The sequence below is a fragment of the Amblyomma mixtum genome, chromosome 3 (genome assembly GCF_055824585.1).
Source record: "Amblyomma mixtum isolate Tamu chromosome 3, ASM5582458v1, whole genome shotgun sequence".
Taxonomy (NCBI): domain Eukaryota; kingdom Metazoa; phylum Arthropoda; class Arachnida; order Ixodida; family Ixodidae; genus Amblyomma; species Amblyomma mixtum.
Genome location: NC_143014.1, coordinates 113,675,192 through 113,701,425, shown reverse-complemented (window position 1 = coordinate 113,701,425; position 26,234 = coordinate 113,675,192). Strand labels below are relative to the sequence as shown.

The 26,234-nt window shown below is 46.7% G+C and overlaps 1 protein-coding gene across 1 annotated transcript in view; it reads left to right on the top strand.

Moving 5' to 3' along the window:
* LOC149351446 (nephrin-like) overlaps positions 1 to 26,234 on the top strand; it is a 389,383-nt gene that overhangs the window by 268,896 nt on the left and 94,253 nt on the right. The window contains exons 4-5 of the mRNA XM_089577024.1: positions 3,300 to 3,527; positions 24,699 to 24,992. Coding sequence (XP_089433150.1) covers positions 3,300 to 3,527; positions 24,699 to 24,992 — 522 coding nt within the window. The remainder of the gene's footprint in view (positions 1 to 3,299; positions 3,528 to 24,698; positions 24,993 to 26,234) is intronic.

Sequence of the window (26,234 nt, the reverse complement as noted above, 5' to 3'; positions counted from 1 at the left end):
CCATAGCCCAATCTGCCGTTTCGGGATATTAAACCTCGCATACTAATACCAAAGTAACAATAAGCCCGTAATGGATTCATGCAAGCGATTTCTCAATGACGTCTGAAGACAACGCACGGAACAAAATGAACAAGGGTCGAGGCGGAGCCTCAGACCGCTAGCCTTCGTTTCGGCACGTAGAATTGTTTTCGTTTGGGCGACAAGTCCTCTTCTCGGAATGTTAGCTAGCGGACTGAACCTCTCCCACGGCCTTTGTTCACTCCTTTTTTACGTCATTGAGTATCCCATATTCCTGGATTTTCTGTGCGGGTAAAATACAGATATTAACGGTCAGATATCGAGTTGTCGGGACACCTAGGGTCTATTGCAAGATCGAATAAAAATCCTCATTGTGAATGTCCGTCAACCATCGAGTTGCCGCCCATTATACTGGTACGAAAATACCCCATAAGTATGCAAGTTCTGCCGGCATAGTTTTCGTTAACAGTCTAAAGAAAACGCCTCTGTCACCGTCGCACTAACCGGTTGGGGGTTTTCTGACGAGTATCAACACCAGGCGCTACCTGGCGTTGCTTGTCCTGCGAAAGCGTGCAGGCGAGCGTAGTCACGTACTGTGAGCGACGAAAACACGGCGCAAACATCCCACGAAAGAGTGTGATAGCGTGGATGCGCCCTGAAAATGCTGCTGCATTCTAAAAAAAAACAGAAAGTAAACGACTTAGACCATCCACTTCCGCGGCACTAATCATAAGTGCAAGTTGTTCTGCTCACCTCGGACCTCGGATATTCGAGGGGCTCGCCGGCGGTTAAATAAAATATTGTAATGGTACAGGCTTTGCAAAATGCACTTCCCAGGTGGTTTGCTCCTGGACAGTATAGTGAAGCTCTTTAGCCTAGCTCCCATCGCCTTCGAGGCATTAAGAACGCCGACGTTGTAAACCGCATCACACTGCTTTTAAGACTTGCAAACCTGGTTGGCTGTGCATATTTGACAGAGGCTACACATCCAGCGACAAATTTTCAGCTGAAAAGTTGTCATTCGACCCAAGAGAGAGCGCTGCCCACACCAGTCGTCTGCCGCCACTCTTCTGTCTATTTCATGCTGCATGTACTGTGTCGAATTGCAAGGCGCAAGCTATTCTCATTTGCACCTCAGTGGATCAAACAGATGAACTCCTCATTGCGCAAACCTCAGTCGGTGATGTTCTTGAATTTTGGTGCCAATTCCAAACGTATTTTATTAGCGTGAGTGACGGGAAAGTGGGCATTAATGGGCCAAGATATTATTTCATCATTGCTACACTGAAAACAAAATTAAACCCAAAAGGGAGTATAAATGGTGGCGGCCACCCTTTTTACTCGCTTTGTGAAAATATTTACTTCATGAGTATGGAGTAAAAAGGTGGACTGTCCTCCATTTTACTCCCATGAGGGAATAATGGAGTAAAATGAGGATTTACCTGCATTTACACGAGTCTAGAAAGGGAGTTAATTGTGCCAAATACTCCACCAGTGCCGAAATGGAGTAAAAAAACACCCTTTGTGCAATCCGTCCCGCCACCTAGCGTTTAGTCTGCTTCTGGTCAGTCGTCTGATAATGGCGGTGAGTGAAGACCGCTTGGTTACCATCGTCGCTGGACCTCTACTTACTTCTGCTCCTTCGCGGGCACCTGCTGCGGTACAAGATATTGGCTTGTCGCCGTTTTCCCCTACAGTACGCTACATAATCAAATTGCTCCCGTGAAGCCTCCAGTTCTTTAACCATACCTGACTTTCCTTTGTTAGTGTCGCCACCCCGTTACAGTCCCCGCTTAAGCCTAATCCTCACAGGCTTTTTTGAGTGGGGTTCTCGCAATGTGTTGTAACAGATTATGTGTTGCATGAACATGGAACTGTGATAGAACATAGTGTCAACGCTGAGCTCTTGACTGAGCTGATGGGGCTACATTTTTCCTCAGTCATATTGGAAAGCCAAGCCCAAATGAAGTGAATATGAAGGCAGACATGGCCATTCCAGACTACCATCAGGGGTGTTTTCAACTTTTCTGCTCTGGTTTTTAGTCAAAAATAGCGTGGTGCATGACTGTGAAAACTACCCAGCGACTCCTTCTCAGTTTTGAACAATTTTTTATAATGTTTCATCCCTCTATATACTAACATGGCCAACCAAACCAGCTCGTACAGCAAAAGGAGACGACAAGCAGGCGACTCCCGCCGCCTACGCCGCCGCTGGGCTTGCAGAATGCGTGACGCGGAGTTACATTAGGGCAGCGAAGTTTCCCAAGTTGGGTTGCCGGTGCCCGCAGAGCTACTGCCCGTTTCCGCCGCTTTCACTGCTGCAAGAATGAGCCTGATTGAGGATAAATAAACATGACACCATTTTTGCGCTCCATTTCTATGGGTAGAAAAAAATTTACTGCCTTATACTCCAAAATAACTCCCTTATATAAGAGAGTAAATAAAAAACACCATACATATGGAGTAAAAACAAACCTCCTTCTGGGTGTGCGCTAGAGGACAAGCCATTTACTCCCTTTGGGTTGTTTTTTTGCTAATAGTGTAAGAGAGAAACATCTTGATGACACCGGGCAGATAAGTTTATACAGGCCACGTGCTTAAAAGCGGTATGCTCACGGCCTTATACTTAGGAGGCGTAAGCGTCATTGGATAACCTGCGAGGCGGCACTAAAAGTGCGTTGCCTATCCAACACCAGGCTCACAGCATGGGCATCTATGTGGTGACGCAGTCTTAAAAAAAAGATTTCTTGCTCCTGCACAGTACCTGATGGCAGGTGGAGGTCACAGTCAACACTCGCTGCCTTTTACACATGGAGGCACTTTAGCCGATTAAAGCTGGTTCCCTGCGTCACGCGTCTTTATTAGGCGCACGCAGACTTTTCAACCACCCTGTATATAGACGCTCCATCGTGCGCGCGTTACAAACGCGCGTCAGCGCCGCACTCTAGCCGAATTCAAATTGGCAAAGTTGGAGTCTGGCAGCTATAGCAGCGTAGTTAGCTACGCCCTCGCACAGTGCCGTGCGCTTAGAACACGATAAAGCAAATCGGTGAAACTGCCAAACAAATACCGAGCAAGCAGTCGCAGGTGCCGCGAGACGACGCGGAACGGCGTGCGCGGCCGCCGTGGGCAGTTTGGTGGCGGGGGGCGCGCTCGAATTCCAAGCCCTTGGGCGGGCGCGTCTCAATGGGCCGGAATTCTCGAGCGGCTTCGTTGGAGCACCATTCTTGCAGACAACCGTTTGAGAATTCCGTGCGCGACTTTCACTCATTTCAATGCAGGCAAGCCGCGGCCGAGCCTGCGGTGGAGTCTCTCGCTTTCGGGCGGGTCGCAGCCGACGCCTCTTGAGGCCACGGAAGGCTCGTCAGACGCCCGGGACGGCGTCACGCGTAGCTGGGCGACGTTGGACAAGCTCCAAAGATGGCACCACGAAGCCCGGCTCACTTGCCAGGCTTTCAACTCTGAACTTGTGGCGTCTCCCAGCTCATCCCTCCGCCTCCAGCTCGAACGTGAGTGGAAAGCCTGGCGCCTGCCTGGGCGGCTTTGGCGGCGCGTTTATTGCGGGCGCTGGTGCGGAATGCGTTGGCATCAAAACAGGCGCCCGTAGAGCGAGCGCCCAAGAAAACGCGAAAAAAGTGAAACGCCGCCGCGTCAACTAGGGATGTCTGTGTTATCGTTGCTCCTGTTTTCGCGGGCCCGAAGTGTTGAAGTCAAACGCAGGAAAGCGGCTTCTATGCAGTCGGAAATGTAGTCATAACATGCATTCCAGGTACAGCGTTTTTCTTTTCCTTTTAGTTTTTTTGCTTATTTTTTTTGTCTCTGTTCGACTAAAGATTCCTTTTTGTCGTCTTTGAATATTATTACTTGCGCATGAAATCATTTCGTGCCTTAGTGAGCTGATCAACCTTATTGCGTTGTGTCCACGGAAGAGTTTCCGCATAGCGTGGTAAACGGATTTGCCGGGTTTTTCGCGAGGGGTGCGAGCTTTCTCATGCACTAAGGGCTGAGGTGCCTAGCTGAGAGAGTGTTTTTTTTTTCATAAACGTAATAATGCAGCAAAACGTTTTTTTTTACTGCCGCTGGATGTATGGGTGAATAAAAAGGTAACGCTTCATGCGCCAAGCAGGAAATCTTTGATGTCACACCTTAGGACTATTTTTTTTCCGCGCTCAGTGGCGATGCACAATCGACAAAATTTAGTGATGCAGCATGTGTAACATGCGGATCCAAATTATAGAGTAATGGATACAAGGTGCAGGACGGCGACGTGGATGGCGAAGGGGCCAGGACCTTGCAAGCTTTGGCACAACCTAACAACTTGCACATATAGCGCATGCTTTTTGGTACAACTTCAAACAGCACTACTAATTGCGGCGTAAATAGCACATGCATCATTACTGATTTCGTCATTTCGCCCACTTTGGCCTCAGCTTTCCAGTCGGTTTATTTTTTTTTCCGGCCAGCTAATGCGCTGTGGTATTTTGGCAGCATATAAATTGTGGACCTACTCATACCACGTATTTTTAAGTTCGGTAATGAAAATATGGTTGAATGATTGTCCTATGAGTGATAGATTACGCATGTATTTCGAGTACGTGTAAGTTCGATCGCTATCGATAACCTCAGGAAGTCATTATGGTAGGGTATGACTAAAGAACGAGCCTCGATTTTCCCTCAAAGGAGCCCTTCATCCAGCGGCGTCAACCGACACTAATGTCTTCATCGTTAATCCTGTTAATCTGTGGTTCATACCTAAGCACCTGCTAGCCCCCTGCGATCTCACATTAGCAGGTGCAAAGTTATTAATCGTGAAATTATGGCAGTCGGTCGACGCCATTGGCTCTAGGGTCTTCTCTGAGGGGCCTTTGCTGCTTTGTTCTCGAATTGTATGCGACTATAGAACACCCTAGGAACATCGCCAACATGTCAGTGCAGCTCCGGTATGTCGATGAGCGTCTCGTTGGCTGTAGAGGTGGGTGCTACAGTTGTCAGATTTACACTCAACGAAAGCCGGACTGCACATACACCGTGGAGGCTGGTAGCGAGGATGGTAGCCACCACTACGGTTACAGTTGGATGGGGGCGAAATGCTGAACGTGCCATCCACAGACATTATCATCCACATTGAATCATCGCAGATGGGGGAAATTGATCTGCAGCCATCCATTAAGGCGTGCATCATAGCCGGATCAAGCCTGTCCCTCGGCTCGAGACATTCATTGAATAATTTTACAATATTAGGGTTACTGCTCAAACAATGTATAGACCATAAAAATAATAAGCATTTTGCGCTCAACTTTCTAATTAACTAACTAGTGAGAGCGGGGTTAACATGTTTCAACAAAGTGTTTACTGCAGGATTATGTCCGAAGAAAACACTCAGTTTGAGCAAATTTTGCAAGTCTAATGTGACTGTTTAGTTACCTTATGGAATTTGTGTGCCATTTCGGTGCCTATTCAACGACGGATGACGTTCTTTAGTAGTCGCTAGAATACAACGCCAAATCAACACAGAAACGTCGCTTTGTGTATATGTTCTTTTGCGATCGTGTCTATAAAAGTTCGATTCCTCGTCGTTCCTCGAGAACAATCAGAGCGCAGATTAACCTTATGAATTATTCATTCTGAAGTATGACAACATTATTTAAGTCAACAGAGTTGGCAAGAGGCAAGCTCTCAAAGAACACAAGTGCCAAACATTGAAGGGGAAATGGTTTTACGTCTACCTGCGATGTGCAGAGTGGTATGTACACGCCGATGTAACCACTGCAGCCTAGCTAGTTTTGACTTAACAAGTGGCTGCGCAGCTCATTGTTGCGGAGACGATGCCAAAACACGTTAGCCAGGCTGTCTCCAGTCTATTAGTTGCAATAGGGCAAGCAGTTCTCATTTCATTTGTTCGTTAGAACCCGAGCAGCATTTCTCTCTTGTGCTATTTATTATTTTATTGCTGTCGCAACCCACTTTCCCGTGCTTCGTGACCGTGCATGTTCGCGTGCCTGTGCCGGTTTTTGAATAGAACGAGTGACTTCTGCATTCCAACTCATGTCCTTTTCACTGACTGTCGTCAGTAAAAAATGGCAAGTCGAGTAGTTTGCTCCGCTTTCGGAGGCACAGCTCAAAGAGCGACGACACAGAATAGCGCTGTGTTTGTGTCCTTGCTTGCCTCTGTGCTGCTTTTGTGCTGTGGCTTTTCTTCTTACAAACGATTAGAGATCTTCTCTTCTTCTCTCTCTCTTTTTTTCCTCTTCGTCCCAAGCAAGTAGTGATCAGAAACTGAACTACAAGCCTACAGCCTGTCTTTTGCGTTCACGCTCTCATCACGGGAGTAGTTTCCGGCGTCAGACAACTGATTTCCCTTGTTGTTTGGTTACTGTGACGTCCCGATAGCACAAGCTCAGCAGAGAGCAGCGTTACAAGAATGCGTGCAGCAGTGTGGAGACAAAAAGGACGGGACAGTTAGTACAGAGGCAGCACTCTGGTTAGTTCGTCACGCTGCGCAAAGACAGCTAGCTATAGGCGTCTTTCTCTTTTTTTTTTCGGACGTGTTTGATGTACGAAGTTTATGCAAGCTAGACCGTCTTTGTCCTCCCTGCTGAGTTTTCTGGCGAGGCTCCAGTATTGAACCGAGTACTCTAAAATATTAAATACGTTGAAGGAAAACTAGTCAAAAGAAATGCTTCAGTTCAGACGCAACTTGAGAACCATCTGGCGCACCTTATATAGCATTATCAAGATCACAGTATTCAAGGCAACAAAAGCAACGAACGCAATCAGTGATCACTTAAAATGCACCTTTGACCACAACTGCTGTTCAGCCTTGTAATTAGCGACTTGTGGCACCCCTGCCTCTCCAAAGCGTCTGAGGCAGGCAGACGAGGACAGTTCTCCTGTTCGCCTGAGGCAGGCAGACGAGGACAGTTACTGTTCAGCCGTTTGCACGGCTGAACAGCAAACCCTATGGTCTCCGTACTTTTGGCCGAGACAGTGCATTTCTGCTATATATAACAGCAGTACACTGAATGCAATCAGCTCCTGATGAAAAGGCATGCCTGCTTTAACCTTTAAAACGGCTATCAGCGTATTGTGCCAGAGGTGGTCAATGTATGACAGGCTGATGCAATTTGTACCGGCGACAGCACGCTTCACACGAATGCTCGAGCGCGTGTCTTCCACTGACATTAGCGCCACTGGGCGTCGGCCGCTGGGTCTGAGGCAATGTTAGGGTAGAAGCAGGGCACCAGCTTTCTCCAACCGCCGCAAACACAGCGTACCGCTTGGTCTCGGACCCAGCGCTCAGTGACTCTATTATCAGTGCAGGACGCGCAGTCGAGCGTTCGTGTTAGGCGTGCTGTCGGCGGTGCGCCTTTTTGAATAGCAGTCGAAATAAAGAGGAAGAAATGGGCTTCGAAAGGGCATGTAATGCTAATGAAATATAACCGATGGTCCTTGAAGGTGACAGAATGAATTAAGATTAAGAATTTTGCGCGGATAGAGTGGCCGCAGCTGGCACATGATAAAGTTAATTGGAGGGATATTGGAGAGGCCTTTGGCCTGCATGATTATGACGATGATTATGAGTAGGAGTAATATTTAGATTTCTGATGGTCGTTCAAGTAAGCGGCTTTCGGAAAGTGATCTAAAAGTTTTCTGTAATTATTTCTGACTTTATAAAGGAAAATGCTATGGAAGGGCTTGAATAAATATTGAAGAATGCATGTGTAATAGTGCTGCTGCAAATTTTTTTACTGCTCAACTTAGCGGTGAATTATTCTTCTGTACTAAAACTTTAAAAAATGGTTGTGTGTTTAACTAATTATTATTGAGATCCAAATTTCCCTCGTGACCCATTAAGTGTCTATTCTCTTCCTCCTCAAGGCTTGGTTCTGCATGGTCTGAAGGCACCTAATTTGTGCACTATACGTGCATCCTCAAAGACAACAAACATTGTTGACGATGACTGTGACTGAACACATGATAAAGTGGCAAGAAAAGCGCAAACCGTGTGGAATTTCAATTCTAATCTTTAGACGTCCATTCAAGAGGTGAAAATTCTAAGCCCACACTCAGTCGTAAGCGATGAGTGTCATTCTGCAAGATATATGTAAGATTGCATGCACCCAAGTATGGTTGAAAAAAGAATACCACATGCTGAGTTTTTTCCCCAGATAAAGCCACGCGCAGAGCTGGAGTGGCACTCCGCATAGTTTGTCAGATACGAGAGCAACACCGTGGTACTGCCGCTGCTGCTGCGTGGTTGCCTCATGGTGAGAGCACACTGCAGGCTCCAAGAATCGGTAGCACGCAGCGCGATAGAGGCGATGCTGTGAGGCTGGTAGACAAAGAGGGGTCGCATCCGCTCAGTTCGAACACAGCCTCCGAGATTCAGTGTGCCGAGGGTGCTACATTATTTACACGTCGTAAAAGGAAGGGCTCACCCAGAGGGCTGAACAGCGAACCTCCGTTAACTACGGAAAGTGCAAGACCAGCTACGATGTCCTTAAAGAAAGAAAAAGTGAAACGTAGGTCATAAGAACTTTACACAACCTAAAAGCCATTTCGCTCTGCGAATAGCCTCTTTGGCCAGTTTCAAACAAGCAAAGAATGCGCCGTGTTCTGGCGTGTGCTAGGTGAAGTGAGCTTTAGAAAAAAATATGAATAACAGATAGAAAAATGCTTGACTGAAGGAACACAAAAGCAACCGAGCTGAAAGTTCCGACAGGCGCGTGGACGCTGTGGACGTCCGAGCACTGGGTGCAAAAAATCCGGAGTCTGCGATCCTGAGGCACTTGTCGGCAGACGAAGCTCGCGAACGCATCGCGTCCGACGATCGCCTCTCGTGGTCAGTGAGCGTTGTATTAGCTGCTGCTTGTCCGGTCTCGTCTGCCCGTCGCTGACATCTGCTGTCTACCCGGGCGAAAACCAATCCTTTTCTTCGTTTTATCCCCGTATCTGTTTAGGCTCGTCCTTGGTGGACGCTCACGATAAACTGGGCTCCGAGAGTTCTCCTCCGCTCGGTCCATAAACCAATTTGGCACCGACCTTGGCGGCGCGCATCCCAAGAAGCTTTATGGCCAGCATCTATTTACGAATGCTGATATATTTATTTTCGCCAGGATTTTTCATTGAAGCCTCAAGGGTCCTTATAGGTAGCGAAAAGAAAAGAAAAGCCACAGATTCTGTTGCACTCGCCTGGTACAGGCAAATCAAATCAACGGTCAGTAACCGCAATATAAGCAGCGCCATGGCGTCTGACAGCCAAGTACCTTTGAAAGATTGCTATAAAGATAAACTAAAGATAAGAGCTGGTCAGCAAGGGCTGCTTCAACGCCCAAAGCACAAGATGCGCTAGTCAATGCAAATTTCTTGCGCTCCGCTGTGAATTTCCTCAGAATCTTCAGTTTTCATATGTGAAATTTTTTGCCCTTCTTTCTCACAGACAAAACAAAGGTGCCGCCGGGAAATTCAGCAATTCACACTGCAATTAATTATGTGAAATATATTTCAACCGTGAGGCCCGCCTTTCATACCAACAATGCATTTTGCGTAGAAAAACCAAGTGAATTATTCCTAATAATACCTGCAAATCTCATTGAGGGCGCTGTCATGAAGAGAATATGGGCATTTTTAGGTAACAATTTGTGGAAAGAACCTGAGGAATAACCGCAGTCATGCATTCAGTGAAAATACTAATCAAGTTTTTGGTTCCTCATTGATGAAAGGTAGTATGCCAGTGAATTAATTCCTTTGTGGTTTTAAGCCTGAATTGCATACCTTGAAACACGAATGCCTGCTCTAGTGGCTTTACGCAGGCTAACTAAAGAAAAAAAAGCATGCTAATGCATACACACAAAAGGTTTATGGTTTCATGGAACACACGGCCTTCCAGTGCCTGGGTGCCTAATCAACTGGTCGCTATCGAATATGGATGAGAGAATGGTCAAACAACGAACGAGATTAGCCAGTGGCGCATTGTTCCTGAATGCCAAGTACAAGCGGAGAAAGATCAGCTCGCTAACTAATTACTTTGATCTCACGGGGTTAGAGTATGTCTGGGAGGCGCCGAAAGCTACGCGTTCGTGAAGGGGTTCTCTTTTGCGTGCAGAGGCGCGACCACGGAGTTTCCCTTCGTCGACAGAGATCCCAGGACGGACAGGGCGGACTGAACCTGCAAAGATAACCTTTGGGAGCTCAGTGCACTGCATTGAAAATGCATTAGAGCTAACGAGCTTCACCAATTCGTTATTAATCGATCCGTGGAATAGGCCCGCGTCCTGGGCCAGCGCTACAGCCGCACTCGCGAACCACGCCAGCCTCGCACCACCAGAAGCGAAGCCAGTGTGGACTCCCCGCACCACACTTCCCGACCGTCCTCCCGGATAATGCCGCGGCAGCTTCGCACTTTCACCGGCTCAGCACGGGTGAGAATAGATCGCCGTTCTTTGGCTCCGAGTTGTGCGCAGCTTGCAAAGGTATGCAGGAACTCACGCCCACGGGGCTGCCGTCTTCGTATGGCGGTTTTGTTGCAAGAGCTCGGCTCCAGTGTTGGGCGATTTTTTCAATTTGTCTACGTACACAGCCGCACAAGGAACGCAAGCATTAAACCGAAGTCATGGTCTGCGTTCTTGTTCTGCCAGCACCTGAAGTAATATTTGTCTTCTCCAACGCTGATATTGCATCCCTGCACTTGGTGGTTGCGCGAGTCATCTATACCTGGCCGTTCTTAGATGAGAATGCGAATTGTATAACAGCTTAAAAGTGTCATACAAAGTTAGTAGATTCAACAGTGTTCAAAGGGACGACGTATCAAGTATAGAGCCCTACCGCTGACGGGGTAAAGAAACTTATTTCCAGGCCGATGCACACCTTAATACTTCGAACCGAGGAGAGAGTCTGGCACAGTCACTGCTTGTGTGGCTGATGTATATTATTTCCTGACGTACGTTGTCCAGACTCATTTCCAGAAGAATTTCTTACAGTAATATATTCCGGAGTCTTTGCAGAGAGGGTATGCGGCACAATAAAAATGCCAGAATCCTATCCAGACACTGCGTTGAGTCGGCGCCCTGTGTGGAATTCGCAAATATATACCGCATATGTTTCTGGTAGCTACAGTAAACTCGAAAGAGATGGCATTCTTGCGTTTCTCCACCGGTATACTTTCCCTATTACGGCTGTCAGAAATGCCTGGACGCTGTTTCTTCCTTTTGTTTTCTTTCTTACTGTGTGCTAGGGCCTGCAAGCCTAAGTTTAATATGATAATTTGTATTTTTCTACCGGTTGGCAAGACATGTGACCTTTCTTTCTCTCCAAGAAACCACAACCTTTGTTTGTTTAGGGCACTGAAGGCACTCAAGCGGCGAAGCCTTTTGCAAGCAAACATCTTGCACGTCCAATTCTTTTTCCTTGTCCAGATTGCGTTCTCGCCGGAGAATGGCGTATCTCTGTAAATTGTTTTTTGATTTATCTCTATTCCGGCCCCACACGAGAAGGCTACATGAGGGGCAGGGCGGCCGGCCGAGGGAGGACAGGCTCCGCAGACTGCACCCCATCAAATTCGTTGCCGGCAATTCGTCACCCGGGCGGCCCATTCACTGACGAGCGAGATTTTAGCCAGACAACGGCGGCAAGAATGGATTCATCGTCTCGGGACCACTTAATGTTCCGATGCGATTGAGCGCGCAGCCGCGACGCGGGGACGATTTGCTGCGCCCATGAGGCAACGGCGAATGCTTCGCTGGGCCTCCTTTCGACACCCCGGGTTCGAGCAGCGCTCCAACCGCCTGCATCTTTGCCAGCCGCAAACGAAATTGCGATGCCTGCAATGGACTGGTGGGCCGTGGTCCGTCGTGCGCGCCGGGCGCCGTCCCGAACGGGGACAGAGGCGGTAATGAGGACAGTGTCGACCGTTTCGTCCGCCTCGAACAGCCTTGATTGGGCGGCGGACTGGATGGCAAGAAGGCAGCGCCAATAAGAAAAGACGTTGCTAAGAGGCTTTTCCTTCCCAGACGACTCTTTTTGCTTGCTCCGAAGCTAATTGGTTTTGCGGTTACGCCCGGCGCGGCCCCCTTCCGATGGCACTGCACACAGTGCTCACAGGGTTTCGCCTTAAAGTGCACTCCTCCCTGGTGACAAGAAGTGCAAAAATAGAGTGCTTAAAGGAGAAGAGAGGAAAAAAACCATTATGTTGAGTGAAAATGGTTTCGCTGCTTGGGCACGTGTTTCGAATGCACACCTACTTCCGGGAAGCCACGGTTCTTGGGAAAGAGTTGCACGCCGACGTAGATGTACGGTTCTTGTCCCGTGAGAGATGAGTCCCGCTTAGGTTAAGTAAAACCCGAAAGTAACCCACTGTCCGGAAGAAATAATGTAGTTCTGCTTTGCTATTCTGCTTATCATTGAACCGCTGAAAAAAAAACGATAAACTTCTTGACTAATCAAGTTCAAAATTTGTCAGACGGTTCAAGTGAGTCACAAAAGCGGCACCAACTTTAAAAAAAAGATTACTTACAAAAGTGCCCGCTCTTTTTTATTTCACTTTAAAGCCTGGGTACCCGCTGCTGGTACTCAACATAAGCTGTTGTGTTCGGCCTTAGCGCAGTCTGCTGAGCGGTCAATTCGCCGTTACTACGATGGAATGTATTGGCGGCAAATGCAGGATTCACCATACATCTGAGCGTACGCTGCATTTTCAAGAACACTACTGGCTGGTAAAAGTAAATCTCGGTTTCCTTCAGTGCGCTGTCACTCAGTACCCACAGGGAGTTAATGTATTTCTATTGAGGAAGATGGATTGAATTGAATGAGACGTGAATTAAAGTTTATTCCCATCGAGTACAGATTCCGTGATGCGGGAGGAATTATTGGACTTTATTTCGCGCAAAAAAGATAGCTACTATATGGCTCGATCTCGGCCCCTCGAGCTTGGATTGTTATGTCAGACACCCAGGCCACAGTTACTTATTTTGAAGTGTTTTTTCTTCCCTGATGATCTGATCCAAAGAAAAAAAAAGTGCATCTTATTAGCAAGGGATTTTCCTGTAAAGTGCTTCCCCGAATATAGATGTGTTCTCGAGGAGTTCTCCAACCTGTATATAGAATAATACAATCTCCCTTTTTTTTTCAGCTTCTGGAAAGCTCATTCATTAATCTTAGCTCATCTCGCATTCTTCGACTCCGTTGGTTGGTTCGTTGGTTGAGGGGCTCTTGCAATAGTCCGTCGCTTCTAGCCTATGATTTTAGCTCCTGGTTCCACTCACATAAAGTGCTTGTGCCCTTCTTATATGGACGTTTCGTTGTGGCGCCTTATTCATAGCCAGAGTGGGTGCACAGGACGTTTCTCGAGCGCAGCATTTCAAACGTCATTTATAGCAGCAGTAAGGGTTTTTTTTCGGCGGTGAGAACAAAAAGTGGCTCTAGATGAGCAAGATGACTTCATTTTTTTTAGTACTCCTATGTCACTGGTACGCTTCAGGCTGCCGCGGTGGCGCTGTGGTCATGATGCTTGGCTTCTGACCTCGAAAGATGCGGGTTTGACCAGGCCGCGGCGGTCGCATTTTTATGGAGGCTGAATGCTAGAGGGCCCGCGTATTGTGCGATGTCAGTGTATTTTAAAGAACCAAAGGTGGTCGAAATTTCCGAAGCCCTCCTCAACGGCATCCCTCATAGACTGAGTCGCTTTGGGCCATTAAACACCATAAACGTAACCAATTAAACAGTTACGCTTAACTCAGTTCAGTAAGGTCGTCATGACTCCATATAACTTAATTCACTTCATTCTTATGAAACATATTGTTTTTATGTTATAGCATCTCAATTCTTGCAGTGATAGAGATGCTTAAAATTTAGGCCGAAGCGTGAGTTTGTGTAACGGTAATCTAGCCGTGGGTGGTCCTTTTGCGAAGTGCAGCTTAACGGGCAGAAATAGAGCGGGGAAGGGGAGTGGGGAAGTGATTGCATATTTCCAAAAAGAAAAGAAAATGTTCCGCAACTTCTACGTTCCCGTTAGTGTGTCGTTTCTCGCTGAATATGCTCAAGCTGTTTTATGGGCTACTATGAAACACATTATCGGCCATTTGCTGAAATATTTCCAGATGCGCAGCAATGCCGTTCTTTCTTTCTTGCGTATGTGTTGTGGCATTAATTCAGGATAAGCGCTAAAATAAGCCGGGTGTTTCTTATTAACGCTTGATGATTTTTATTTTTAAAACAGCGCGAGATACGTCGGTGCGATTTGTGCAGGTGGATTGCGCAGCAAGGCTGACATTATATGCAGCTTTTGTCAAAAGTTTAGGGCCCAGAGGGTTCGCTTCCGAGCCCCACCGTGTGGCTCGTGATGTATCCCCATCGTTCGAAAGCTCCTGAAAACAAGATTTCCGGTCCTGGAACCTCCAATTGGTATGACTTGCACGAATGCTACAGGAGCCTTACTACGCAGCTGGCAAGCAAACCCCCTGGGCTGCTTACTTTTGAGAAAGGCTCTAGTGGATAGAGCTCAATTAACATACGAATAATTAATTAAAATAAAGTAATCGCCGTGGTTAATTTTTTGTTCTAGGCCGCTAGAGTATATTGCGAAAATAAAGGCCGGCAGCATCGAGGGCGAGCCCAATTTTTAAATTTGTGAATTGGCATTGTGGTTATAAATGTCGGAGGTTAAAAATGCGCCTTTGAAAGCTTGTTATGTTGGCTTTCCCGGTTTGCCACACTGATAAAATGGCGCCGCTTTCATTGCTAATGCAGCCAATAAGGAGCTAGTGTCTGTATTTTCTGACGCAAAAAAATTAAATGCAAATTTGTTGACGACACAACGCGCACCGATACCATCTTATAAACGCGCGGCGCGATAAAGTGAACTCGGCCAGCTTTCTAAAGCCTATTAGATTGGTTTATGGTTTACGGGGTTTTAACGTCCCAAAGCGACTAAGGCTATGAGAGACGCCGTGGTGGAGGGCTCCGGAAATTTCGACCACCTGGGGTTCTTTAACGTGCACTGACATCGCACAGTACACGGGCCTCTAGAATTTCTCCTCCAAAGAAATTCTAGCTGCCGCGGCCGGGATCGAACCCGCGTCTTTTGGGTGAGGAGCCGAGCACCATAACCACTGAACCACCGCGGCGGCTAAAGCCTATTTGAGGCTGGATCTTTTGAACCACAATGCCGATTCAGAAAATTTTAAAATCTGGGCTCCTCTTTGATGGTGACCGGCTTCAATTTTGCGATATAATCTTGCGCCCTGAAATAAAAAATAAAAAAGCTGGTTAGTTTACGTAATCAGTCGTCTATTAATTGAGTGCTATTACGTACCCGTGCGCAAAAGTGCAGAGACCACGGGATTGGCGGTGGTTGCGATTTGTCTGTGTATAAAGGCGTGTCTGAAAGAAATGGGTAGAAAGACGGGTAAACTTATTTGGTCAGGCACCCTATGCATATCTCGAAATCAGGCGCTGCGCCGTGAGAAAGCGCTGGCGCGCAGTTCTGTCACTTCGCGTGGTCTCTCCACTTTTGCGCACGTACATAACGGTTGCTTCGAGGTACAGTCGGCTTGCACAGACCGAGCAGATGTATCTCTCATGTTTTTAAAATAAAAATTAGTTTAATATTTATTCGGTAATAAGATTACTTCATAATCCTAGGTTATGAACATGAAGGCTAGGAAGAGCCAAGTTCGCCGTGTTCTCTTGTTTAACTGCGATAACATCATCTGCCGGGCTAGTTGGTGGCGATCCATATGTATCAGCAGCGCGAACACAAAACAGGCAGAAGAAGGTGAAGATAGTAACTGCGATGCGCGGCTTAAGTGTATAGTTAATTCATTTAAGTAGACCACAGAAACATATTTTATGAGCTGTCAACTTTAAATACACGAATTCTTTCAGGAAATAAACAGACACTTAGATTCTTTCTCGTCCCGGTAGACTAGCAGGCAGAAGCAGATCTCTCAGCCATCGTAAAACTAAGCACGAAAAGATAAAAGCGCTTAATACGCGCTCTTTAGTACATCTCAATAGTAAAAAGAAAAAAAAAAGCTTTTACGAAGATTCACAAAACCTGCTCAAGAAAATACTGGCTGACAGCAGTTCGCAATCTTTAACACGTGCGAAGCTACAATGATGAGATCTGCAAGAACAACTGCCAGTACAGTTTTAAAGATTTGCAATGAACTAGCTGTTGGAAAATTAACAGCTGTTGCCTAAATGGCGTGAAGATTTTAAAATTTCAAGTCTATTTCTATTTTACACCGGTTCGGTTGCGCTATTTCTCCCTTTGCCCTTCCGATAACAATAGCAATTGCGAGTGAAATCAGAAAGAGATGCTGGTAGATATAAAATTCTACAGGAAAGCCTCAGAAATATTTCACCTGAAACGACAGTTTGCTTCACATTCCCACGGAAAGTTTTCAAAAAATAAAGGTACGCGACTGACGTACTGCGAGAACTCTTCAACGTTAAAGCCCGCTTTCAAGTTTCCGACTTAATACTCGTAAAGTTTCGGTCGGGGTAAAGTGCGGCGTTCGCTACGAGGGTAAGAAAGCAAAAAAACACTTATGAGAAAATATGCTGTTCTCAACGCATGAAGGCCGTCATGAATACGCTTCATCAAAGTGTGGAAAGACTTAGCAGAAGGTTTTGCGCCTTGCTACATTAAAAAGAATTGCTGGCAGGCGCTGGCCTCGAATGAGGTCCTGATTTCTGTTTTCTTTTTGTTTTAAGGCCATCACGTCTCCCCATATGGTAATTTGAGAAACCCAGGGCTGTTTGGGTTATCTCTTGTGCCGGTGGAGGAAAGAAAGGGGATAATAGAGAGTTTTAGTTGAGCGTAACATCAGCCTTTTGCGTACCTAAGTGCCTCGCGTCGTCAACACTCTGCACACACAGGAGTCTGCCTTCAGCCGAGGCTGGCATGCACGAAAAAAAAAAATCAGGAATAATGCAAGCAGCGCTTACTCACGCAAAAAGAATTGCGCTGCCATAATGACGACTTTCTTCGAGGCTAGTCTCCCAGACCAGATTCGCTCACTTCAGAGTAAACTCGTCGTGGTTCCTGGATTGTTGGGTTCGTTCATTGGCTTTAAAGGGCGCTTTGGGTTTTCGCTTTTTCTCATCTCACCAAAGTCACCTAGAATGAGCGAGTTCGTGCATAAACGAATTTGATTAGTTGTGTTCCTTATTTTTGAGAACACTCATCACTTCAGCGGATCGTAAGCAAAATGAGGGGCTTCATTTTGTCGACGTTAGAATGTGAGGGCACCAGCTGATGGGTTATTTTACCCCCTCAGGTATGAAAAACTGTGCCGCAAAGACTAACACACAGGAAATAATGGCTAAAAGAAAGCTGACAAAAGTAGAGTCTCAGGTGCATGAAACCCTTAGTGTAAAGCTCTAGAAAGTTGTATACAAAGCAAACAGCAAATCATCCCGTTTGGAAACTGATTTCTTTGCCTGTTATTGATTTGAACATACCTCTCGCCATTTCATTTCGCATATGAGGTAGTTTAACCTTAGTAACGGCGATTCGCTCTCACAGCCGTGTTCTTATCAGATCAGCGATAGACATTTGAGCATCTGCTATTCGAAAAAAAAAACCGTTCTTAAACCCACGTGCCGCGCCGATGTGTTTGATGTGTTTAAAGAGCGTTGCACTCGTCTGTTTACATATAAAGCAGCTGGCTTAAATATAGAGCGGCTGCTGCCAAACTAAAACTAATTGATGTGTTTCTTCTGCAATTTCATCCGCAGTAGCTGTTGGTAGTACAAACGGCTATGTAAAGCTGTGTGTGCACAGCGCGGCTAAAGAGATCACTCGCGGCTTTGAACATGCCAGCTAAAAAGCCGGTAGAGAGAAGTTCTAAAAAAAAAAAGACCGACAGCCACGGTAATGATGCTGTGAGTGCCATCGGTAGCGTTAAGAGATATGCATACCTACAGCTGAGCCTACGTCAGCATCATCCTTATGGTGGTTGCTCTCATCCCTTTTTTCTTTGATGACGTTCATGATCAAGTTATTAATGCCAAGAATGCGTATTGTTATTGCGTTTTGTCTTGTAATTTGTATTCTGCGTGCCAATTTTGTTCTTTCCACCGTAATTATGGATGCTGATTTGTGGCCAGTGAAGTGTGCGAGACCGCTGTCATACTGCATTGCCTGCTGAACACCACATCGATGCACGCGCTTCGTGGTGCTGTTCACTGCGGTGATCGGTTTCAAAAGTGGACGTTTCTGATGCGGCGGCACCGGATTGTTTGTGGTTCTTGACTCTAACGTGGAGGTTGGCAGCGAGGACATTGGCGAAGTGAGTGCTAGAGGAATTTCAGGATCTATTGTGACAAACATTTGACTGCGTTTGGAGGCGTCCTCTTGAGAACGCGTGCCCCACCCCTCGACTACGAAGGTAACATAATTCGCGTGCACTGGGCGTTCATGGGGCCTCGGAAGCTACATGTAGTACGCGAAACCCGGGGATTTCACCACTAACGGCTAGCACGGCGAAAAATGACGTTCGTCAGGGAAGCCCATGCCTTGGCACCCAGTGCAACGCAAGCCATCCAGTGAGAAAATGCATACCGATCATCCCATATTGTGTTTGCTGTTAGTAAGCCCTAACGCATTATGTCTTTAAATCTAACTCTTTCATGGAACGAACCCGGTAGTTCACTGAGCTCATTGCGCGAGGCCGATGGAGCAGATGGACGTTGTAGGTGCGTACTTCAGGTCCTCATTACTTAAAACTTCGGTCGTGTTCCATATGACGTATTTTAGGCGCAACTTCCTGAAGACGTCGGACTTGTTCGACAAGGTACCACAAAACCGGACGGTTCACGCACCAACCATATATGTCCTAGATTGTTCAGCCCTCTCTTTCAAATTTATAGCCCCTAATTTCCTTCCCCCAATGCAGGTAGCCTACTGGAATCCTACTTCAGATAACCTTCCCACCTTTCATCTTGTCCTCCTCTCTCCCTTCCTCTACCAAATAACAAAACAAAGTAGCTTGCATTCACTCACTTTGGACTTTGATTCGGATTTGTCTACCTCGCGCGCTTGGATATCCGTTCCCAGCAAAATTAGTGAAGTGAGCAGAGTGAAACCGATACAGTCGAGAAGTTGCTGTTTTTACTAAACGCTTCCCTGAAAGCTGCGTTCACTGTATGAAAGGCACAGCCTGAAACTTTCATTATTGGCTTCCAGTGCGCCCGGAATGTTGGTTCGGGAATCAGTTAATTCCCTGTCGCATGTCCCGGCGATTGGTTTTACTCTTCAGGCAGAGCTGAAAAACTGTAGGTTTAAACAGCCTCATATTAAACTGAAAATCACATCGAACTCATTCAGAGAAACTGGGAAATGAACGAAGAAATTGTTTCAGGCATTTTGTTTGCTTGCAGCAGTAGTAACGTGTGTAGGTAACGGAAAACAACAAGAAAAAAAAGCTGGGAGGGCGGTTGAGGGGGAATTGGCAACAGTGGTGCCTGGAGCCGAAACCTATTATCCCAGGTGTAGGCTTTTAACTTCTGTTTACTCGTCAAAAAGGTAGCTTTCTCGTTTTCTTTCTGTTTTTTTTTTATTTCGCTCACAGCGCCTGTTACATGCACCTCTGGAAGTCTCGGTGGTTTCTAGTCCTTTCGCCTTCCAGGGCCAGTAGCCTTTACGGAACGCAATTTCCCCGGCATCCTACACAGCAAATATTTTGACGGGCACACAGAGTTTTCCCTTCTTTCTTGCCTTCAAAACTAATTTTTCTTCCGCGTTTTCCTTTGGCTTTCATAGACAGCGTATGGGAAGATACAGGTGTAAACTTGTTACAGTATCGTCAAAACATATCCTATAGAGCAGAGCATGAGAGTCGCACGTTTTCGGCCAGGTGTGTGCGCAGTGGAATTTTTTATTCTTCTCTTCTTCTATACTTTTTTTGGGGCAACTTCAGGAGCGCGTTCGCCTCATCTCATGAAAAAAAAAACAGCCCAGATAAACACAGGAATGGACCAACAAAAAGTTTGAAGGATGGAAGTATCTGACGCGTAATTTTAGCGTCGGATAAGCAGATGGGGAGTATACTGCATAATAAATTATTGAGGCCAATGCTAAGCGAACTTTTGAATCTGCAGTTTATGGTCGCTAAATCAAGAACGACAAAGACACCCTCACGCCATAGTAGCTATGACTACAGATCAGGCAACATATGAAGGCCGTAAATGATTTGGGAGCGTGTGCGTGTTGACAGCAGAACAAAACGCAAAAACGCCATAGCAATCTAAAATAAGGATACTACGCCATCCTCAAAAATTCACACAAATTCACAGCAAACATGACAGTAGCTCAACGCTGTCACATAACACAGCGGAAAACGCAATCGAGTGGCAGATATTTATCCTTTATTAGTTTTACAGTAAGAAATTGAACGTATACTAGAATAGGCTATGTAGCGCCGCTGGCATGCATCTCTCCCTACTTCAAATGAATGTACACCCGGTAAATTCTGTAACAGTATCACAACACTGTCGAAGAAATAGCCGTACAGCGCTCTGTGACAAAGTGGAATGGCAAAAGTGGATGAAAACGGCGAGCAGTCTGACCTTATGTGCGTATTCTCGGATATATTGGTGCCTCGCTTCGTTGCAGGCCGATGTACTGTCGTTTGCTTGACACTCGAATGATACTGCTAAAAAAGTGGCCGGGTGTACGAGCATGTGCCACGCGTCGCGCAAAATGAATAATAAATACACTGAAGAAGGCGTTACCCGGATGCCTTAATAATGGAGGTCTCTTCTGCCTGACAGCCCTGAAAACATGTCGCCAAGGTACTGAACTCGTCGTATCTAATTCGGCGCGTCATACAGCATCTATGTGCTTCCTATTAGACCGCAGGTTCCGCCTTTATAGTCAATAAATCCTCAGCCTCCAATAGGAGCGACGCTTTCAATCTCTTAATGATCTGAGCTCTTTGAATACCAAAGTCCTCGGGCCTATCAGTCTTGACGCAGTCGGTCCAAGAATGGAAGTTCTGACAGCTGCCTACTCCCCCCTCCCCCTTTCCTCTTCCTTTTGGCAATTTCCGTGTGACACTTGTGGTTAATATTTATTTATTTTTTTTATTTTTATTTATACATAGTGCAGCCTCGGCAACACTTTTGCAGGAGTGGGGTAAAATACAAAAACAATCCAAAGAAATAAAGAAAGCACTCCAACAACATAAGGAACAGGCTTCCAAGAATTCTATTGATAATGCACGGATGTTGCCTGCTAAAGAATTCCAAACTTTAATGGTATAAGCGAAAAAGCTGTGCTTAATGCAGGCACAAAAGAGTGAAATGATTAGGACATGGCTGCTCGTTGTGGGGGAAGGGTTTCAAAAAGTCAGATGATTATCTAGCGAAGACGTGCCATATGACGTGCCGCGGGCGCCGCTGTGTTCGGGAGTGCGTAGAGGCATTTTTTATGACATCTGTATGTTCTGGTATAGCACCCCTCCACCGGCGTGAGACCTCTGCTCCCAGGTTTTGTTCATTTATTCAGTCTATAAAGTAGTGATTAAACCATGTTCTTACTACAACTAAGAAAAGAGGAAGAAAAAAAATCCCGGTGCTTTTCTTGGTTCGGCCGATTATTTGTACATTGAACGTTCTCAGAACTGGGATATTAAACTATGGCCTCATCAAGCCCGTTAAGAGCGGTGAGTCCCACAGGTCGCGCACCCCGTCAGCGACCGGCGACAAACGACAGCTGGTGCTGGTCCGTGCCACCGTGATCTCCTACCGGCGAGTCGCGGAGGCCTTCGGCGAGGTTTTCCGTTCAGCGTCCAGAATTTAACTCTGGGCTGAAATGATTAGCACCGCCTCACAACAACAGCAAAAAAGTTATCTAAGACACTCAAGGAAGTTATCAGTGGACGTAGTACAAATCACATTTCGACCTTGTATTGCGGCGCGCGTATCGAAGGACAAAAATAGGCTTAGGAGATGATCGACACATCAGCGTGCGCTTGTTTCGAGGGAAAGCACATTAACAGCCCGACCGCACTAGCGGGAATACGCGCACCGGGAAAATGGCCGAGCGGCGAGCTGTGCTACGTTTATGCATATGTGCTTTCAAACAAACTACAAACCTGGTCTTCGAGCTCGCCACGAAGAATGTCCAAATAACTAAAAACAACGCCAACGGCCACAAGCCCCTATCTTTAACCTTTCGTTTAGAACTTCCAGATCGGAGTTTTTGTCAAGTCGGATCAGGGTACACTCTGACGTCCTGTGAAGTCCTTTTCTGATATCTACGTTTAACTGCCTGAATAAGGGCCATCGATAGCTCGTGTTCAGTGCTGCAGAATACCTTTTGCACTTTGGGTAGATATTTTGCTGAAAAGAATGTCTCCTAAGTAATCCTTTCGAGCATATCAGCATCAGTTCCTGAGCGTTGTAATGGCTTGCTTTCATGTGATATAATTTTCATCATTTTTAAGCACTTTCATCCTGTCGGAAGGCCCCCAGTAATCGTTGCCGACATTCTATCTCCCCCCCCCCCCCCCCCCCTTCTTATCCGTCATGGTAAAACATGACCAGAAATACAGCCGACAAATAAACACTACACTGGAAGAAAGGACGTTCACGAGCCTGTGCACGTGCTCGTGTACGTCCTTTCTTCCTATGTGGTGTTTATTTGACGGCTGTATTTCTGGTCATGTTCCACCAACTAGCTCAGAAACGAATTCTTATTATGGTAGAGCACCTAGTGATATCGATAGAATTCTTTTTCCGAAAAGCACTAAAACTCATCGCGAGACACTCTTTACTGCGATACATAATTGCCTGCAATTATTTCCGATGACAACTGGAAAACAAAACAAAACAAAAAATTCTGATATATATGTGTACAGCCTAGGGCAAGACGTACAACAGCAATGAGACATTGTGGCAAGGAACAAAGATCCTGGCTTCGTCTGGAAAGCAAAATGAATGGAATTTAATGAAACGGGTCTTCATTAACTTCAATGGTACTACGCTAATACTGAAGAAAGAAGGGAAAGACAAAAAAAAGAAATCATGCATAATCAGGCTTAACAGCTGCATTTTTCTGTCGTGTCTCACGAAGGGACCACACCACAGCTTCGTGCGAGAAGAGCGCTCCAAAAAATAAAAAGAAAAGGTTTTCTCGTCTTCGGAGTGCTCGCCAAAACCCGAGATCGCGAAGAGAAAGGGGTTGCTGCCGCTGCGATAAATGAAAAAACACAGGCATCCTGAGGACCAGAGACGAAGTTTGCAGAGATCTAAAGTACGTTATTCACACTGTAAGTCGCTTTGCTTTTCACATCGGAATATAGCAGGTAAAAGCGGCTCCGGAAACTCAGGTAACCGCACATTAACAGCCTTTAATAAAAAAAATTGCCCAGGCTTAGCTTGGTTAAGCCAAGAATGCGTTGCATATTGCGCGGTCTTTTCGCGCGAGGTATTGCTTGGCGGCACTCGATTTTCTCAGCAGCTTTTCCTCCGTGACGTATGGATGGATGGATGGATGGATGGATGGATAGGAGCGCCCCCTTTGAAACGGGGCGGTGGCAACCACCACCATGCTCAGGCGTTCCTTTTTTCTTCTTTTTTCTTCTTTTTTCTTTCTTTTCTTTTTAAATTTTTTTTGTTTTCTCTTTTTTTCCTGTTTACTGTGTTTGCAATTCTCACCAAGAATCGCCATCATCTTTACCTACGGTTTTTCCTCCGGCTGTCGTGACGTCACGTCACGTGGTTTGGTGGCTGCCCGGCCGCGCCCAAGGGCTGAACTGAGTGATTGCAGTATGCTACGCATAAAACAAATACGCCTGGTGACAGACTTCCCAAAACAGCTACAGATTTTTCTCGGAAGAGGCTATCTTCTTTCAACCGCAATTCCACTTTCTGCGGAGAGGCCAGTGACTCATTAACCTCATGCAAGAATAAACATGGCGACCGCACGAGTTCCAATGAAAACATCCAGCCTCCTGCGCTCGCAGTTCCAGGTGAGGATACACGACATAAAACCAGTATAAATACTGAACAGGCAGCATGGTGTGGGTATTGAGAATTTTGAATGAAAACTTTGGACGCCAGGACGCAGGTTGCGTGGAAGCCGTGATTCTTTTGTCATGACGGCTTGCCTAACATTCACGTTTTTTTTCATGGCCATTTTCTGCTGTGAAACAGCCGGATCCTTTTTTCTTTTAGTTTTTTTTTACCCTGAGGAGGATTTTCATCATGCTAGGAGACGGCAGAATATGAACAAAGCTTCACAAACACTTTCTATATTTTTGTGCCAAGCGTTGTCGTTTCGTCACCCTCGACTGCATGGCAATGACTTCAAAAAACATTGAGAATGGCTCTGTCGGCCTGTCGGTTTTGGCGATGCCACCGTAAACGGGAACGGCACGCAAAAATGCACATTAGGCATCAGCGTGAAAGCTGGCTTGCGGCAGGTGTCTAAGTTGGCGCTGTAAACCTAAAAGCTAATCCAGACGTGTGCGCAATCAAAGTAAGAAAAAAAGAAGTCACGGAACGAACAACGAACCGCTTCAGCACTGCGTATAGTGCCTCGAGTAAGTTTTGCCGAGAGACCAGAGGACAGCGTAGGCGGCGAGTGCAGACCGCGCAGCGAGGCCAGCTGGCGTCCCTTTGACGGTGAGCGAGCGAACCCCCTTTGATGTCGTGGCTTTTGCGCGACGCAGTGAAGCCGGCGCAAGTGCGCATCAAAGGGTCGCGCAGTCCGCTGTCCGCGGACGTGGAAGCCGTGATCGAGTGCGAGACCACGGGCTCCCAGCCGCCGGCCAACGTCAGCTGGAGGCTGGAGGAGGTGCCTCTGCGGCAGACCCAGCTCCTGGCGCAGGGCGCCAACGGCACGGCGAGCTTACTGCGCTGGACACCACGTCCACAGGACAACGGCCGCCGGCTGGTTTGCCTCGCCCTCAACGACCGCTTCCCGTATGACGGCATCGAAGACGTCTGGCCACTCGACGTCCACTGTGAGTCTCTGCCCAGGCGCCCAGCCCATTTGTCAAGGCGCGCGCTGCGATTCATGTGTGCCTGGGGAGCATTTTGCTTGCAGCAACTTTGTGCATGGCTTTCGATAGGTGTCAGCATGAGTGGTGCGGAATGACGCCACGAAACTGGAGGGCTGGCAGTTCATGGGTCAAGCAGAAGATAAAGTGCTGCACTGCTCTCATTAGTGATTGCAATGAAAAAATCCATTCGAGCGATGAGAGAGTGCAATACAAGGAAATACACGCGTCTTCGCAACTACAAATACGATAGAAGGGAGCATCTTAGTTGTTCGTTTCGCTTTATTCTAGCAAGAAAAAAAGAAAGGTCTAGACGTGAAGTAGATAGTAACCAATAGCATAGTTCTGGTTTGTTTAGGTCTAATGGATTTTAACGTCCCAAAGCGACTCAGGCTATGAGGGACGCCGTAGTGGAGGGTTCCGGAAATGTCGACCCCCTGTGGTTCTGTAACATGCACTGACGTCGCACAGTACACGGGCCTCTAGAATTTTGCCTCCAACGAAATTCCACCGCCGCGGCCGGAATCGAGCCCGTGCCTTTCGGATGAGCAGTCGATTGCCAAAATCACTGAGCCACCACGGTGGTCTAGTTCTGGTTTGTAGAAAAACAGGCAGAGACCGATGGGATTCGGTGCTGAAATTGGAATCGCAGTCCCTCTTGCTGTAACGCAGTTATCTAACAACTTAACCTTCTCGACTTCCACTATTTTAATATTTTTTTTACTATGCCTGCGCGAACTTTCTCTCACTCGAGCATCGGCCAGCCGCAGGTGCTGCAGCAATTCTTACTCACAATACTTCTCACATTTTCATGTCTCCAACAGCTATGCGTTCGCGTAGCAGACTGTTTTTTTCTCCTCTGCGCTTACACTGCATACCCGGAGCACTGTTTTGTAAAAGTCGGAGCTTCTTTTTATGTAGACCGGCGTTGTACAATATTTTATTCAGAGCTGAAAAGGAGTGTAGTAAGCGGATTTCAGGATTATATGCGGCATTCGTTACGTAGAACGTATCCGTAAGGTTCAAAAACCCAGCGATATATGTCTGAAGTTCTCTATAGTTTGAATGAAAGTACCCCAGAATAGCTCCTCTGGGAATGCTTGCTGCAGTCAAAAATGCACACGTTGCGTGTCGGAGTAGGCAAAAGTCGGAAACAATTCTGTCTCGGTCAGAACGCTGCCGCGTCTGGCAGCGCTGCCGTCACGG